This window comes from Montipora capricornis, chromosome 2 (genome assembly GCF_036669925.1).
Source record: "Montipora capricornis isolate CH-2021 chromosome 2, ASM3666992v2, whole genome shotgun sequence".
Lineage (NCBI taxonomy): Eukaryota > Metazoa > Cnidaria > Anthozoa > Scleractinia > Acroporidae > Montipora > Montipora capricornis.
In genome coordinates, this window is record NC_090884.1 from 53,784,775 (window position 1) to 53,802,274 (window position 17,500).

Sequence of the window (17,500 nt, forward strand, 5' to 3'; positions counted from 1 at the left end):
TCACGGAGCTAGTCATATAATAATAGTCCTTATTGCCCCCAATGGGGCATAGGGCCGCAACAATGTCTCTTTTCCACCGGGTCTTGTCTTTCGCAATTATAGCCGGGTTGTAGTGTCTATTTTTTCTCCGGGTACTCTAGCCTGCGTAGCTGGCGGTTGAGCGAGTGATCGAGCGGCGAAATGTTTTGGAAATAGTGGGCCTTAATCACACGGCGGCCATATTAAGTCCCGAGGGATTGAAACTTTTGTTTTTGCGCAACCGAAACTCGTTCCCAAACATTGCAACTCGAGGCTCGGGGTACAAAATCTATTGTCTATGGCCAATATGACCGACGCGCGAATAAGGTCCATTCCTTTGCTTGGCACTACTGCGTTTGCTGATTGGCTGAGGAGCAAGGACCAATCAAATTCAAGGATTACGTAAAAGCACTAACCCCAACGCTCAAACGCCGGTTTAAAATGTTGACTTTGAATTCTGATAGGTTTGTTGGATTGTTTTGTCTGTTGTCTGTTTTGTCTGTTGTGATTGGTCAGTTACATTGTGCGATGTAAAACTGAAGAAAAACCTCCTTTGACTTGTTTATTTTACAGTAGTTTTCAAGAAAAGCTGAAGGAGGCTCCAAAAGGCTGATTGCGGAGAAAGCAAAGCTGCTCTAAACAGTCAATTATTGTTCAAATATGTAACCTGAACGTGTAGTGGTGATTAAAAAAAAAAAAATGAAACAGTGACTACATTCAACGACCGGTGTAAGTGTTTTACTCAGTGAAGCCGAGAGTGAATTAGATAGGAGTGTTGATCTATCACTTTGCGGTCCTTCCCCAGCACAGTCACAAATAGATATATTTACAGATACTTTGCGCGCGAAACAAACAGGGGACCGCCAATATTAACCAATCAGAATAAGCCATCTCACGCGTGACTGCTTCTGCCATGTTTTTTTCAGGGAGTGACAGCTGATTTTCGCGGGAACCAGTATTCTAAAAATAGACTCATTTGTGACTGTGCTTGGGAGCCCACTCATGCCATAACAACACTCTTATCTGATTCACTCTTGGTGAAGTGGGTTGCCTCTTCGTTGTCCAGTGATGAGATCACTCGCCTCTAATCAATGTGGGCCGGGTTCGATTCCTCGACGCAGCGTCATGTGTAGGTGGAAGTGTATACTTTTTCTCCGCTTACTCTAGTCTGCGTAGCTGATGGTTCCGCGAGCGATTCGCGTGCTCCGGTCTATACACCAGCCCTTTTTGAGAGAATGAAAACTGCGAAAACTTCTCAGTAGATAGACAAACCGTTTAATGATTATAGATTCCTGGTAAGGATGAAATCAGTTCTGCACAACTGAGATAAACTTCACGTGAAACAATTCTTTTCCGAACTAGATGACAACACTAAATGGATTTGTTATTTTTCTTTAAATAAGTAGGAAATTAGTCACGTGGGAAGAGGAAAAGGGCGGAATTTCAGAAGGAATGAGATCAGACTCAAACGGGGAATTGTAACAGAGTCAAAATCAAGATTTATCCAGGATAGAAGGGTATCAAATAAAAAAGTGTTACGAAAGCTACAACAATCGCAACAAATTATATCCAGACCATTCGCCCTTGTCACACGGCGGCCATATTGTCCCCCGGGACAATATGGCCTTGATACCCTTCTATCCTGGATAAATCTTGATTTTGACTCTGTTACAATTCCCCGTTTGAGTCTGATCTCATTCCTTCTGAAATTCCGCCCTTTTCCTCTTCCCCGGGACAATATGGCCGCCGTGTGACAAGGGCGAATGGTCTGGATATAATTTGTTGCGATTGTTGTAGCTTTCGTAACACTTTTTTATTTGATACCCTTCTATCCTGGATAAATCTTGATTTTGACTCTGTTACAATTCCCCGTTTGAGTCTGATCTCATTCCTTCTGAAATTCCGCCCTTTTCCTCTTCCCACGTGACTATTTCCTACTCAATTACAACAGCGTTGTTGAGAGTTGCTGCTGTGGCCGTAGTTATTTCAGTTGCTCATATAAAAAGTATTTGTAAAATAGTGTGATAATTAAAGTTTTGTTAAAAACAACGTTTTTCAAGTTTAAAGAAAGCATGTAACCTTATACCTGTTCATCATGGCATTCTTACCCTACATGAATCGCAAATTTGAAGCAACGTTTGCGTTGAATTAGCTGTTGTTGTTGCATGAGCTCCCTAACCTGTGTCAAAATTACATGTACGTATAATAATATAAACTAATCTGAAACCACTGTCAACTAGCAATAAAAGCCGAACTCTTGACTCTCTGCACGTGAACTCTGTTGTGACTCTCTTGTGTTACGTAAGAACGTCTGTTGAAAGCTGGAATTTTTTTATTGGCTCTCTTATCGTTACCTCAATAGACTATTATTTAAAGAAAAATAACAAATCCATTTAGTGTTGTCATCTAGTTCGGAAAAGAATTGTTTCACGTGAAGTTTATCTCAGTTGTGCAGAACTGATTTCATCCTTACCAGGAATCTATAATCATTAAACGGTTTGTCTATCTACTGAGAAGTTTTCGCAGTTTTCATTCTCTCAAAAAGGGCTGGTGTATAGACCGGAGCACGCGAATCGCTCGCGGAACCATCAGCTACGCAGACTAGAGTAAGCGGAGAAAAGGTATACACTTCCACCTACACATGACGCTGCGTCGAGGAATCGAACCCGGCCCACATTGATTAGAGGCGAGTGATCTCACCACTGGACAACGAAGAGGCAACCCACTTCACAAAGAGTGAATCAGATAAGAGTGTTGTTATGGCATGAGTGGGCTCCCAAGCACAGTCACAAATGAGTCTATTTTTAGAATACAGATTCCCGCGAAAATCAGTTGTTACTCCCTGACAAAAACATGGCAGAAGCAGTCACGCATGAGATGGCTTATTCTGATTGGTTAATATAAGCGGCCCTCTGTTTCTTTCGCGCGCAAAGTATCTGTAAATATATCTATTTGTGACGCTATACGGCGTTTCCGCAATTCATTAAAAGCAAAAGATTCGATCGTTATTTAACAAAACTTTTGCAGCGCTTTTTGTCGACGAAAAGTTTGGACTGAACTGAAGTGAGCTTTTCGCTCGCTTGCAAAAGATACTTTATTTACGCAGGATAAATAAATAAAATGCCTGCGAACTATCAGAATCCACATATAAATATTACCGAACACATAAAAATGATAATAAAAGGTAAAATACAAGCATATCACATAGAAAAAGATAACTATTTAAATATTATCTTAACGAACAAAAAAGGATAGCAATAAGAAATGCAATATTAACCGTGAATCTATGACTTGATTTGTCCGATTTTAGCTTAGGGATATGTCGGCCCCTCAAACAGAATCCAGGAACGAATTTTGTACAGCGGCTTTTCTTTTTAATTAATATCTCTTTAAATATTATGTATTTAGTATGTATCTGTATGTGCTATGTATTTTAGCTGTAAATGTAATGTCTCGAAGATATTACCTCTTGTAGTTATTCTGAAATTCGAGATGAAATAAAGTTTATGCATGCATGTATGTATGTTACCTTCAGCAGGGTGCGTGCGTACACTTTGTAATCTGCGACTCCGGTGCTTACCATATGACAGATAAAATCACTTTTTTCTTGAACATATAAGCGATCAAAATCTTACCCTAAATTGTAATGACAAGGGCGGTCTGGAGCTGTGAGTAGGCGTGGGATTTGTCTCATATGGTTTAGGGGCCGACATAGCTCTCCCTTAATGCCGTACCGGGAGGCGAGGTCGGTAGCAGAAAGCTGCGAAGGGCCAATTGCGTCCAAAAGCGATCGGACGGGCCGAAATCCCGGGATGGCTCGTTTGGTACGTCGCTCCAGAGCCTCGTCTGGAGGTACTGCATTTTTCCCTCTTGTTCAAACATTCCGTCAGCACATGCGTAAATGTTCAGGCTCTCCGATACCTAGCCTACCAAAAAATTAAGATGCTGGTTAACTTTTTACAAGGAATTGAGATTTCAATTGATTCTACAGGCATAAACGTAACGTAAGAAACGTGTGTTTCTGGTCTTCTCGAGACAGAGGTGAGAGATGGTTTCATGCAGAATGGGATGCCTAAAATGCTTTGTTGTAAACATGGCAGTTCACGAGTGAAGTTGTCTCTCTTGCCTTTCTGTGGACCTATCGATACAATTTGGGCAAGTTTTGAAAGCTAAAAAGTTCAATGGATGCGGTTATTTTGCTGGTAGGACTGGGTTGCACGACACTTATGAAAAAAACTATGAAATGAGAATCGCAAGTCTTCCCTTGTCATGGAATGGCAAAATTACCCAGAATTCTTTTTGGGCCTGAGCGAGGAAAATTGAGAAGCACGAGACTGGCCCTCATCGAATGGCTCAAGCGCGGCCAGAGGAAATGATTTCTAGCCAGATACTCAGGAGTAGGCCTGGTGTGTGCTGTTAACGAAACTTTTGCATTTCTTAACAAGTTTTTATCATAGAAAATTCGTGACAAAGTTGTGCTTTCATCTCGCATTAACCCTCGTGTCAAAGAAAAGGTATAATGTAAATAAGAGAATAACGGGATTTGTCATGATTTGCAGATTACCTGTCCTCTTACTACTAAAGTCAAACTCCACATCTCTATGCTAAATTGCTTCTATGCAGTGTTGTTTTGTCCGTGAAATCTCTCCCGTGCAGACTTGAGTGCCGAGGTGGATAACCTTAAAGTTGGTTTGGACAGCTCTAGTGACCCTCTTGTCGTATGATTTGCGGTACCGTTTGGGGATCATTTGCGGTTCTCGGATCATTTGCGGTCCTGGAATCATTTGCGGACCCGTACAACACTTCAGGTTCACATGTCCATAAGTTTGTTTTTACAGTCACAGATGTTTAGATTTTCAATTACAAATTCTCTTTTGATCGGCCACTGTTCCTCACATTGTGTAAATGGTTCACCCTGAAGTCAAAATAGATACGTTTCGTCTCAAACGAAACAAAATCAAAGGGCTATTAATTAAAGCCAGCTCATTCATGTAATGGCACTCTCTGTTTTTTTATAAGAACTTAGTTATAAGAACGTCGATGCTGAGATTAACCAAAATTTTAAGAACTTGTTAAGAACATTCCTCAGGCTGAGAGTCGATTAAGAACGTTTTTATTTTGCTAATCTGTCATGTGAACATTTTTTGCGTTTTTGCCACAAAATCTGGCAGATTTATGTCTCGTTGCGAAAACTCTATGTTCAATGCTATTTTTAAAGCCAAAATTAGCTGTGTTGGCACAGGTTACCCAGGCTCACTGTTTGTGTCACCTGCGGGTTCATAACATGAGTAACTATAGAGAACATATGGGGAGAAGACGCGAAGTTTAGGCCTGGAAATTTGCTAGAAAAAAAAAAAGATCCATGAAACTTACCATGTGGCAAGTTGTTGCTATTCTTAATATGTACACGAAGTTTCGGGGAAAATAGTCGCCTTTCCGTTTTCTTCATTTGTGTAGTGGCAACCAGCACGTTTTTTGGGTCGAAAATCAAATCCAGTCACTAAATTGAGGCGACAAAATAGGTTAACGGGTCACTTATTTTCTCGTCTCAATTTCTGCCGCGGCCAGAATACAGAAATCTTCGCTCGCACGAAACGCTTGCTACGCTGGCTAGGAGGGGGTAATATATTCAAACTTGGAGACAAGTGTTGGGATCCGTTTTTCACTCAAGTAAAAATTGCTTCCACGAAAACGAAGAATTAAGAGTTTTACCTGAGAACCAATCAGCTACAGCCCAATTTAGATCATTGTCCTGTCTGACCTGCCCCGGCGAAACAGCGGGGAAATTTGCTTCTTTAAGTTGATATCTATAGCTCTGTTTTCCATCAGAGTTTTTGTGCACTAAACTTGACACGAAGAAAGTCATGAAACGGAGCCTTTGAAATTCCAGTTCAGTGTCTGGAAGTTGCATCTGTAGCATCTGTAGCTCTGTAGGACGTTTTTCCCCGGGTGTTTCTTTGGCACTAAATTAAAATAATTTGAACATGACACGCATTTTAAAATGTAAGTATTTAAACGGCCTGGCTTTACAGTAGCTGCACTTTACATACATGATTTACAGCCGTTAGAATTCTCCTAGGCCATGGCCATACTGAGAACATTGCACTAGAACTCGTGGGAGGAAAAAGGGTAGAGCATGACCAGTGACACTGGTTTACTTTTGTCAAAATTGTAAAAGCACTGAATCATTAGAACGCCCTCCTCTCGTATTAGCTCTGGTCTTGTACACCAGCCCTTTTTGAAAGAATGAAAACCGCGAAAACTTCTCAGTAGATAGACAATCCGTTTAATGATTATAGAATCTTGAAGAACGAAATCAGTTCTGCACAAGATGAACTTCACGTGAACCACTTCTTTTCCGAACTAGATGACAACACTGAATAAATCTGTTCTTTTTCTTTAGATAATAAGCCATTAACATAACGAGAAGAGAGCCAATAAAAAAATTACAGCTTTCAACAGACGTTCTTACGTAACAGAGAGAGTTCACATGCAGTGAAATCCTTTTTCAACGTGTCCCACAAAATTCGCGGTTGAAGTCAACTGAATTCAAATTATAGAAATATATTCTTTAAAATTTGTCACCTGTGCCAGTGCATGATAGGAATTTACTTTCCATTCCCTTTACATATGACCTCTGTTAGGCCAATTCAACGCAAACGTTGCTTCAAATTTGCTATTCATGTAGGGGAAGAATGCCACTATGTACAGGTGTAAGGTTACATGCTTTCTTTAAACTTGAAAAACCATTTTTTATCAAAACTTATCACAAGTATTTTACAAATACTTTTTATGAGCAACTGAAATAACTTTGGCCACAGCAGCAAACTCTCAACAACGCTGTTGTAATCGAGTAGGGAATGGGTCACGTGGGAAGGGAAAAAGGGCGGAATTTCAGAAGGAATGAGATCAGACTCAAACGCAGAATTGTAACAGAGTCAAAATCAAGATTCATCTAGGATAGTAGGGACTCAAATAAAAAAGAATTAGGAAATGGAAAGACACAACAAACGCCCATGCGGCAAAACAACCGTGCTATGGGATGTCCTTTATTGTATGTTTCTTTGTCGCGCTCTGCAAAACAGCTATGCTGACAACATCGGCACTCAACATCGAATGGTTTTATCTCAGTTTGTTCTGAACCATCCAGAACTACTTCACTTGAAATGACTCAGTCATTTCAGTCAAATCAAGTAAAGTTTTCTTTTACGTATAATGGGAGCATTGTTTCCATTTAAGTCTGAAATGACATGCAGGTAGAGTTACAACAGTGCATTCACAAAGCAGTGCAGAGCAAAGGAATTTCCTCGTGAAGTATAACTAAGTTGAAGAAGGTTTGAATAAAATTGTTCAGAAGGAAGCCTTAGTGGTGAAATTTGGCACTGTGACGTAATCATGCTAGAGAACTATTAAAATATTCGGGTCTCACTTTGTTTCTCAGTCTTGAGAGTCCACTGCATATAAATTAGATTCGCTAGGATATTAGGGTTCAAATTTTCAGCACTGCCATGGATCAAAATTTCATCTCCCTTTGATGATAGTCAGTAAGAGGAATACAGATACTGAAAAGCTAAGAATACGTATATTCGAAAATCTTGATGACGGATAAGAATCCAGTTGAATTGAGCTTTGCGACTGGAATATTCTAAATTTCTGTAAAGCTATCGTGCTAACGCCCGCCTATTCATCATCAGTTGTCTGCGCTTCTGACCTCTATGAAACTCTGCACTTTATCACGTACTTCAATAATACAATGTGATTGGTTACGGTATATTTCTGGATGGGAGAGGCTAATTTATAAGAGCGCACACGAATCTCCACTCTCAATACATCGTGGCCTGCATTTGAGTCAGGAAAAAGCTCAATACAGCTGCGAGACTTAAGGGGCTCCACGGCTTCCAGAATGGTATGTTGTTTGCAGATCGAAATTTATCTTAGTTTAAGCTTCTTTCCCTCCAACGATGCTATTTCATTTCATGGGTTACTTTTCCGGGTTCAAATCGGAGTTTGAGGAGGTGCAAACTTTATCCTCAGAAACTCAGGCTATCAGCAAGACAGTTTTCCATTAGTAGAATGCTATCTTCCGATAGACCGTAGGTTTTGTGCTTAGCTAATAAGGGCTTATGAGGAAGGTAATAGAAAGCTGTTGATAGACCAATGCCTACAATGGCAGCGATGGTATCATTATCACGACCATTCTTTAAGTTCTTCCACGATGCGGGCAAAGAAGGTCTGACAGTTAAAACTCTCGCTGTATACAGAGAAATACGGCGAGAAAATATACAGTAATAAAATTTGCTTTGCTGTTTTAGATAAGATAGGGTCAACAAGAAACTATTTCAAAAAAAAAAATAATAAATGTTGTTTCGTTTCCGGAATGGTAAGGGCAGGAGAAAAGATAAAATATGCTGTAGTGTGGGTCACTCGGTCTGTCATATTTATTTCGCTTCGTCTATTGAAACTCTCGAGAAATAAAGATAGAAATGTAGACTGACTTTTTATGTGAGCAACTGAAATAGCTACGGCCACAGCAGCAACTGTCAACAACGCTGTTGTAATCGAGTAGGGAATTAGTCAAGTGGGAAGAGGAAAAGGGCGGAATTTCAGAAGAAATGAGATTAGACTCAAACGCGGAATCGTAACAGAGTCAAAATCAAGATTTATCCAGGATAGAAGGGACTCAAATAAAAAAGTGTTACGAAAGCTACAACAAAAGCAACAAATTATATCCAGACCATTGTACCTTCCATGTCATTCCTTACTTTTTTTCGGGATCATTTGCGCTCCTAAATGGAGATCATTTGTGTTCCGGGATCATTTGCGGTCCTGGTATATGATGATAATAATAATAATAATAATAATAATAATAATAATAATAATAATAATAATAATAATAAACTGCTAAAAATGTATCAGTTTGTTCAAAACAAACTGGTATTAATACATGAGCAAATAAATATAAATATTACTGAACACATAAAAATGATAATAAAAGGTAAAATACAATCATATCACATAAAAAAAGATAACTATTTAAATATTATCTTAACAAATAAAAAAGGATAGCAATAAGAAATGCAATATTAACCGTGAATCTATGACTTGATTTTCCGATTTTAGCTTAGGGATATGTCGGCCCCTCAAACAGAATCCAGGAACGAATTTTGTACAGCGGCTTTTAATATCTCTTTAAATATTAGGTATTTAGTATGTATCTGTATGTGCTATGTATTTTAGCTGTAAATGTAATGTCTCGAAGATATTACCTCTTGTAGTTATTCTGAAATTCGAGATGAAATAAAGTTTATGCATGCATGTATGTATGTTACCTTCAGCAGGGTGCGTGCGTACACTTTGTAATCTGCGACTCCGGTGCTTACCATATGACAGATAAAATCACTTTTTTCTTGAACATATAAGCGATCAAAATCTTACCCTAAATTGTAATGACAAGGGCGGTCTGGAGCTGTGAGTAGGCGTGGGATTTGTCTCATATGGTTTAGGGGCCGACATAGCTCTCCCTCAATGCCGTACCGGGAGGCGAGGTCGGTAGCAGAAAGCTGCGAAGGGCCAATTGCGTCCAAAAGCGATCGCACGGGCCGAAATCCCGGGATGGCTCGTTTGGTACGTCGCTCCAGAGCCACGTCTGGAGGTACTGCATTTTTCTCTCTTGTTCAAACATTCCGTCAGCACATGCGTAAATGTTCAGGCTCTCCGATACCTAGCCTACCAAAAAATTAAGATGCTGGTTAACTTTTTACAAGGAATTGAGATTTCAGTTGATTATACAGGCATAAACGTAACGTAAGAACCGTGTGTTTCTGGTCTTCTCGAGACAGAGGTGAGAGATGGTTTCATGCAGAATGGGATGCCTAAAATGCTTTGTTGTAAACATGGCAGTTCACGAGTGAAGTTGTCTCTCTTGCCTTTCTGTGGACCTATCGATACAATTTGAGCAAGTTTTGAAAGCTAAAAAGTTCAATGGATGCGGTTATTTTGCTGGTAGGACTGGGTAGCACGACACTTATGAAAAAAACTATGAAATGAGAATCGGGAGTCTTCCCTTGTCATGGAATGGCAAAATTACCCAGAATTCTTTTTGGGCCCGGGCGAGGCAACTTGAGAAGCACGAGACTGACCCTCATCGAATGGCTGAAGCGCGGCCAGAGGAAATGATTTCTAACCAGATACTCAGGAGTAGGCCTGGTGTGTGCTGTTAACGAAAATTTTGCATTTCTTAACAAGTTTTTATCATAGAAAATTCGTGACAAAGTTGTGCTTTCATCTCGCATTAACCCTCGTGTCAAAGAAAAAGTATAATGTAAATAAGAGAATAACGAGATTTGTCATGATTTGCAGATTACCTGTCCTCTTACTACTTAAGTCAAACTCCACATCTCTATGCTAAATTGCTTCTATGTAGTGTTGTATTGTCTGTGAAATCTCTCCCGTGCAGACTTGATCGCCGAGGTAGATAACCTTAAAGTTGGTTTGGACAGCTCTAGTGATCCTCTAGTCGTATGATTTGCGGTACCGTTTGGGGATCATTTGCGGTTCTCGGATCATTTGCGGTCCTGGAATCATTTGCGGACCCGTACAACACTTCAGGTTCACATGTTCATAAGTTTGTTTTTACAGTCATAGATGTTTAGATTTTCAATTACAAATTCTCTTTTGATCGGCCACTGTTCCTCACATTGTGTAAATGGTTCACCCTGAAGTCAAAATAGATACGCTTCGTCTCAAACGAAACAAAATCAAAGGGCTATTAATTAAAGCCAGCTCATTCATGTAATGGCACTCTCTGTTTTTTATAAGAACTTAGTTATAAAAACGTCAATGCTGAGATTAACCAAAATTTTAAGAACTTGTTAAGAACATTCCTCAGGCTGAGAGTCGATTAAGAACGTTTTTATTTTGCTAATCTGTCATGTGAACATTTTTTGCGTTTTTGCCACAAAATCTGGTAAATTTATGTCTCGTTGCAAAACCTCTATGTTCAATGCTGTTTTTTAAAGCCAAAATTAGCTGTGTTGGCACAGGTTACCCAGGCTCACTGTTTGTGTCACCTGCGGGTTCATAACATGAGTAACTATAGAGAACATATGGGGAGAAGACGCGAAGTTTAGGCCTGGAAATTTGCTAGAAAAAAAAAAGATCCATGTGGCAAGTTGTTGCTATTCTTAATATGTACACGAAGTTTCGGGGAAAATAGTCGCCTTTCCCTTTTCTTCATTTGTGTAGTGGCAACCAGCACGGTTTTTGGGTCGAAAATCGAATCCAGTCACTAAATTTGGGGCGACAAAATAGGTTGACGGGTCACTTATTTTCTCGCCTCAATTTTTGCCGCGGCCAGAATACAGAAATCTTCGCTCGCACGAAACGCTTGCTACGCTGGCTAGGAAGGGTAATATATTCAAACTTGGAGACAAGTGTTGGGATCCGTTTTTTACCCAAGTAAAAATTGCTTCCACGAAAACGAAGAATTAAGAGTTTTACCTGAGAACCAATCAGCTACAGCCCAATTTAGATCATTGTCCTGTCTGACCTGCCCCGGCGAAACAGCGGGGAAATTTGCTTCTTTAAGTTGATATCTATAGCTCTGTTTTCCAACGGAGTTTTTGTGCACTAAACTTGACACGAAGAAAGTCATGAAACGGAGCCTTTGAAATTCAAGTTCAGTGTCTGGAAGTTGCATCTGTAGCATCTGTAGCTCTGTAGGACGTTTTTCCCCGGGTGTTTCTTTGGCACTAAATTAAAATAATTTGAACATGACACGCATTTTAAAATGTAAGTATTTAAACGGCCTGGCTTTACAGTAGCTGCACTTTACATACATGATATACAGCCGTTAGAATTCTCCTAGGCCATGGCCATACTGAGAATATTGCACTAGAACTCGTGGGAGGAAAAAGGGTAGAGCGTGACCAGTGATACTGGTTTACTTTTGTCCAAATTGTAAAAGCACTGAATCATTAGAACGCCCACCTCTCGTATTAGCTCTGGTCTTGTACACCAGCCCTTTTTGAAAGAATGAAAACCGCGAAAACTTCTCAGTAGATAGACAATCCGTTTAATGATTATAGAATCTTGAAGAACGAAATCAGTTCTGCACAAGATGAACTTCACGTGAACCACTTCTTTTCCGAACTAGATGACAACACTGAATAAATCTGTTCTTTTTCTTTAGATAATAAGCCATTAACATAACGAGAAGAGAGCCAATAAAAAAATTACAGCTTTCAACAGACGTTCTTACGTAACAGAGAGAGTTCACATGCAGTGAAATCCTTTTTCAACATGTCCCACAAAATTCCACGTTGAAGTCAACTGAATTGAAATTATAGAAATATATTCTTTAAAATTTGTCACCTGTGCCAGTGCATGATAGGAAGTTACTTTCCATTCCCTTTACATATGACCTCTGTTAGGCCAATTCAACGCAAACGTTGCTTCAAATTTGCTATACATGTAGGGGAAGAATGCCACTATGTACAGGTGTAAGGTTACATGCTTTCTTTAAACTTGAAAAACCATTTTTTATCAAAACTTATCACAAGTATTTTACAAATACTTTTTATGAGCAACTGAAATAACTTTGGCCACAGCAGCAAACTCTCAACAACGCTGTTGTAATCGAGTAGGCAATGGGTCACGTGGGAAGGGAAAGAGGGCGGAATTTCAGAAGGAATGAGATCAGACTCAAACGCAGAATTGTAACAGAGTCAAAATCAAGATTCATCTAGGATAGTAGGGACTCAAATAAAAAAGAATTAGGAAATGGAAAGACACAACAAACGCCCATGCGGCAAAACAACCGTGCTATGGGATGTCCTTTATTGTATGTTTCTTTGTCGCGCTCTGCAAAACAGCTATGCTGACAACATGGGCACTCAACATCGAATGGTTTTATCTCAGTTTGTTCTGAACCATCCAGAACTACTTCACTTGAAATGACTCAGTCATTTCAGTCAAATCAAGTGAAGTTTTCTTTTACGTATAATGGGAGCATTGTTTCCATTTAAGTCTGAAATGACATGCAGGTAGAATTACAACAGTGCATTCACAAAGCAGTGCAGAGCAAAGGAATTTCCTCGTGAAGTATAACTAAGTTGAAGAAGGTTTGAATAAAATTGTTCAGAAGGAAGCCTTGGTAGTGAAATTTGGCACTGTGACGTAATCATGCTAGAGAACTATTAAAATATTCGGGTCTCACTTTGTTTCTCAGTCTTGAGAGTCCACTGCATATAAATTAGATTCGCTAGGATATTAGGGTTCAAATTTTCAGCACTGCCATGGATCAAAATTTCATCTCCCTTTGTAGATAGTCAGTAAGAGGGATACAGATACTGAAAAGCTAAGAATACGTATATTCGAAAATCTTGATGACGGATAAGAATCCAGTTGCTTTGAGCTTTGCGACTGGAATATTCTAAATTTCTGCACAGCTATCGTGCTTTCGCCCGCCTATTCATCAGCAGTTGTCTGCGCTTCTGACCTCCATGAAACTCTGCACTTTATCACGTACTTCAATAATACAATGTGATTGGTTACGGTATGTTTCTGGATGGGATAGGCTAATTTATAAGAGCGCACACGAATCTCCACTCTCAATAGATCGTGGCCTGCATTTGAGTCAGGAAAAAGCTCAATACAACTGCGAGACTTAAGGGGCTCCACGGCTTCCAGAATGGTATGTTATTTGCAGATCGAAATTTATCTTAGTTTAAGCTTCTTTCCCTCCAACGATGCTATTTCATTTCATGGGTTACTTTTCCGGGTTCAAATCGGGAAAAATATACAGTAATAAAATTTGCTTTGCTGTTTTAGATAAGATAGGGTCAACAAGAAACTTTTTAAAAAAAAAAAAAAGAAATGTTGTTTCGTTTCCGGAATGGTAAGGACAGGAGAAAAGATAAATATGCTGTAGTGTGGGTCACTCGGTCTGTCATATTTATTTCGCTTCGTCTATTGAAACTTTCGAGAAATAAAGATAGAAATGTAGACTGACTTTTTATGTGAGCAACTGAAATAGCTACGGCCACAGCAGCAACTGTCAACAACGCTGTTGTAATCGAGTAGGGAATTAGTCACGTGGGAGGAGGAAAAGGGCGGAATTTCAGAAGAAATGAGATTAGACTCAAAGGCGGAATTGTAACAGAGTCAAAATCAAGATTTATCCAGGATAGAAGGGACTCAAATGTCTGCGCTTCTGACCTCCATGAAACTCTGCACTTTATCACGTACTTCAATAATACAATGTGATTGGTTACGGTATTTTTCTGGGTGGGACAGGCTAATTCATATGAGCGCGCACGAATCTCCACTCTCAATACATCGTGGCCTTCATTTGAGTCAGGAAAAAGCTCAATACAGCTGCGAGACTTACGCTCCACGGCTTCCAGCATGGTATGTTGTTTGCAGATCGAAATTTATCTTATTTAAGGCTTCTTTCCCTCCAACAATGCTATTTCATTTCATGGGTTAGTTTTCTGGGTTCATATCGGAGTTTGAGGAGGTGCAAACTTCATCCCCAGAAACTCAGGCTATCAGCAAGACAGTTTTCCATTAGTAGAATACTATCCTCCGATAGACCATAGGTTTTGTGCTTAGCTAATAAGGGCTTACAGTTAAAACTCTCGCTGTATACAGATAAATACAGTGAGAAAATACACAGTGATAAAATTTGCTTAGCTGTTTTAGATAAGATAGGGTCAACAAGAAACTATTTCAAAAAAAAAGAAATGGTGTTTCGTTTCCGGAATGGTAAGGGCAGGAGAAAAGATAAAACACTGTAGTGTGGGTCACTCGGTCTGTCATATTTATTTTGTTTCGTCTATTGAAAACTCTCGAGAAATAAAGATAGAAATGTAGACGCAAACTCTGAACGGGGAGAAGCCTGCCAAGGAATATTAACCATTGACGAGAAGAACAGTTACTTGTGTAGCGTATGTGCACAATACCTAATATTTGACCTTCAAATGCCACTACATAACATTTCAAATTTCGTTTTCCGTGAATCTTCCATTACATGTGTTACACGTGACCTAGGCAGTTACCGGTACTGGCTTTAAAATAACAGGTTCCTGGTTAACCCAATTTATTACTACGACTCGCCAGTGCAAAAATTGTTTACGTTACTCATTAACACGATAAGAAATAGCGTTGGATTTTTCAACAATACATCGCTTTAATCTAACCCAAAATCATTCAGATAGTCAAAACTTTATATTTATGACCCATTCATGTAATGGCACTCTCTGTTTTTTTTATAAGATCCTTTTTATAAGAACTTCGATGCTAAGATTAAGCAAAATTTTAAGAACGTGTGAAAAACATTCCTCAGGCTGAGAGTCGATTAAGAACGTTTTTATTTTGCTAATCTGTATATTAAATGACAAGTCATGTGAACTGTTTTTGCTTTTTTGTCAAAAAATCTGGTAAATTCATGATGTCGCGTTGCGAACCTCTATGCTCAATGCTTTTTCTAAAGCCAAAATTAGCTAGTGTTGGCATACGGGTTTCACACCATGAGTAACTACAGAGAACATGTGGGGAGAAGACGCGAAGTTTAGGTCTGGAATTTGCTAGAAAATTAAAATAAAGATCGATGAAACTTACCATGTGGCAAGTTGTTGCTGTTCTTAATACGTACACGAAGTTTCGGGGAAAATAGTCGCCTTTCCCTTTTCTTCATTGTCTGGTGACAAGGTAGGAGGCTGACGGCAGCGTCGGGGCACCGATCGACCCTTTACCAACACGTTTTTTTGGGTCGAAAATCAAATCCAGTCACTAAATTGAGGCGACAAAATAGGTTGACGGGTCACCTATTTTCTCGCCTCAATTTTTTCCGCGGCCAGAATACAGAAATCTTCGCTCGCACAGAACGCTTGCTACGCTGGCTAGGAGGGGGTAATATATTCAAAGGTGAAGACATTACAAGTGTTGGGGTCCGGTTTTTACCCAAGGGAAAATGGCTTCCACGAAAACGAAGAAGAGTTTTACCTGAGAACCAATCACCTACAACACATGTGTAATCAATTGTATGTAATTCTGCCCAAAAGTCATCATACCGATTTATTTACAGCCGAATTTAGATCATTGTCTGTCTGACCTGCCCGAAACAGCAGGAAAATTTGCTTCTTTAATTTGATATCTATAGGTCTGTTTTCCACGGGAGTTTCTGGGCACTAAACTTGACACGAAGAAAGTCATGAAACGGAGCCTTTGAAATTCAAGTTCACTGTCTGGAAGTTGCATATAACAACAAGAAAAACATCTGTAGCTCTGTAGGAAGTTTTTCCCCGCGTGTTTCTTGGGCACTAAATTAAAATAATTTGAAAATGACACACATTTTAAAATGTAAGTAACGGCCTGGCTTTCACATAAGTATGAAAGCTGCACTTTACATAAATGATTTACAACCGTTAAAATTCTCCCAGGCCATGGCCATACTGAGAACATTGCACTAGAACTCGTGGGAGAAAAAAGGGTAAAGCATGACCAGTGACACTTAGCCTTCCTTTCTTATTAGCTCTGGTCTTGTACACCAGCCCTTTTTGAGAGAATGAGAACTTCTCAGTAGATAGACAATCCATTTAATGATTATAGAATCGTGGTAAGAACGAAATCAGTTCTGCACAAGATGAACTTCACGAAAATCACTTCTTTTCCGAACTAGATGACAACACTGAATGAGTCTGTTCTTTTTCTTTAGAAAATAAACCGTTAACATAACGATAAGAGAGCCGATAAAAAATTATATTAAATGAAAGGTGTTACAATTGAACCCAGTGGGAACTCGGAAAAAGCCGAGCCCCAGATGGGATTCGAACCCACGACCCTCCGTAATTTAGTACGGATACTCTAACCACTGAGCTACTGGAGACTCTATGGTGAGCAAGGGTGAAATGTGGGTATTTGACTCGAGCTGCATCACGCAGCCACAGAGTCAAATATCGACTGACAGCATAGCTCATAACTGCATCGTGTAGTCACATTGAGAGCATCATTAAAATCCAGTTGCCTGTATTTCTGTGAACGATGCGGCCAACCAACCACCAAAGTGAGCGAATGTGAGAGAATGTTTAACACATATTAAATTCCCGCTTTAATCAGACATTCTTACGTAACATAAGAGAGTCACAACAGAGTTCACGCGCATTGAAATCCTTTTTCAACATGTCCCACAAAATTCCAAGTTGAAGTCAACTGAATTGAAATTATAGAAATTCTTTAAAATTTGTCACCTGTAGAAGTGCATGAAAGGAATTTACTTTCCATTCCCTTTACAGATGACTTCTGTTAGAGAGTCAAGAGTTCGGCTTTTATTGCTAGTTGACAGTGGTTTCAGATTAGGTAATATCATTATACGTACGTGTAATTTTGACAGAGGTTAGGGAGCTCATGCAACAACAACAGCCAATTCAACGCAAACGTTGCTTCAAATTTGCGATTCATTTAGGGGAAGAATGCCACGATG

At 39.5% G+C, this 17,500-nt stretch overlaps 2 protein-coding genes across 2 annotated transcripts in view; one reads left to right on the forward strand and one right to left on the reverse strand.

Moving 5' to 3' along the window:
• The window catches only part of LOC138037505 (EH domain-binding protein 1-like), a 36,509-nt gene extending 29,404 nt beyond the window's left edge, over positions 1-7,105 (reverse strand). Inside the window, exons 1-3 of the mRNA XM_068883423.1 lie at positions 6,888-7,105; positions 4,583-6,848; positions 3,654-3,944 (exon numbers count right to left, since the gene is read on the reverse strand). Of these exons, the coding sequence (XP_068739524.1) occupies positions 3,654-3,712 (59 nt within the window). The 5' untranslated portion in view covers positions 3,713-3,944; positions 4,583-6,848; positions 6,888-7,105. The remainder of the gene's footprint in view (positions 1-3,653; positions 3,945-4,582; positions 6,849-6,887) is intronic.
• A 738-nt stretch (positions 7,106-7,843) lies between these two features.
• The window catches only part of LOC138027557 (bile salt hydrolase/transferase-like), a 21,197-nt gene continuing 11,540 nt past the window's right edge, over positions 7,844-17,500 (forward strand). The window contains exon 1 of the mRNA XM_068875102.1: positions 7,844-7,924. Within this exon, the coding sequence (XP_068731203.1) occupies positions 7,922-7,924 (3 nt within the window). The 5' untranslated portion in view covers positions 7,844-7,921. The remainder of the gene's footprint in view (positions 7,925-17,500) is intronic.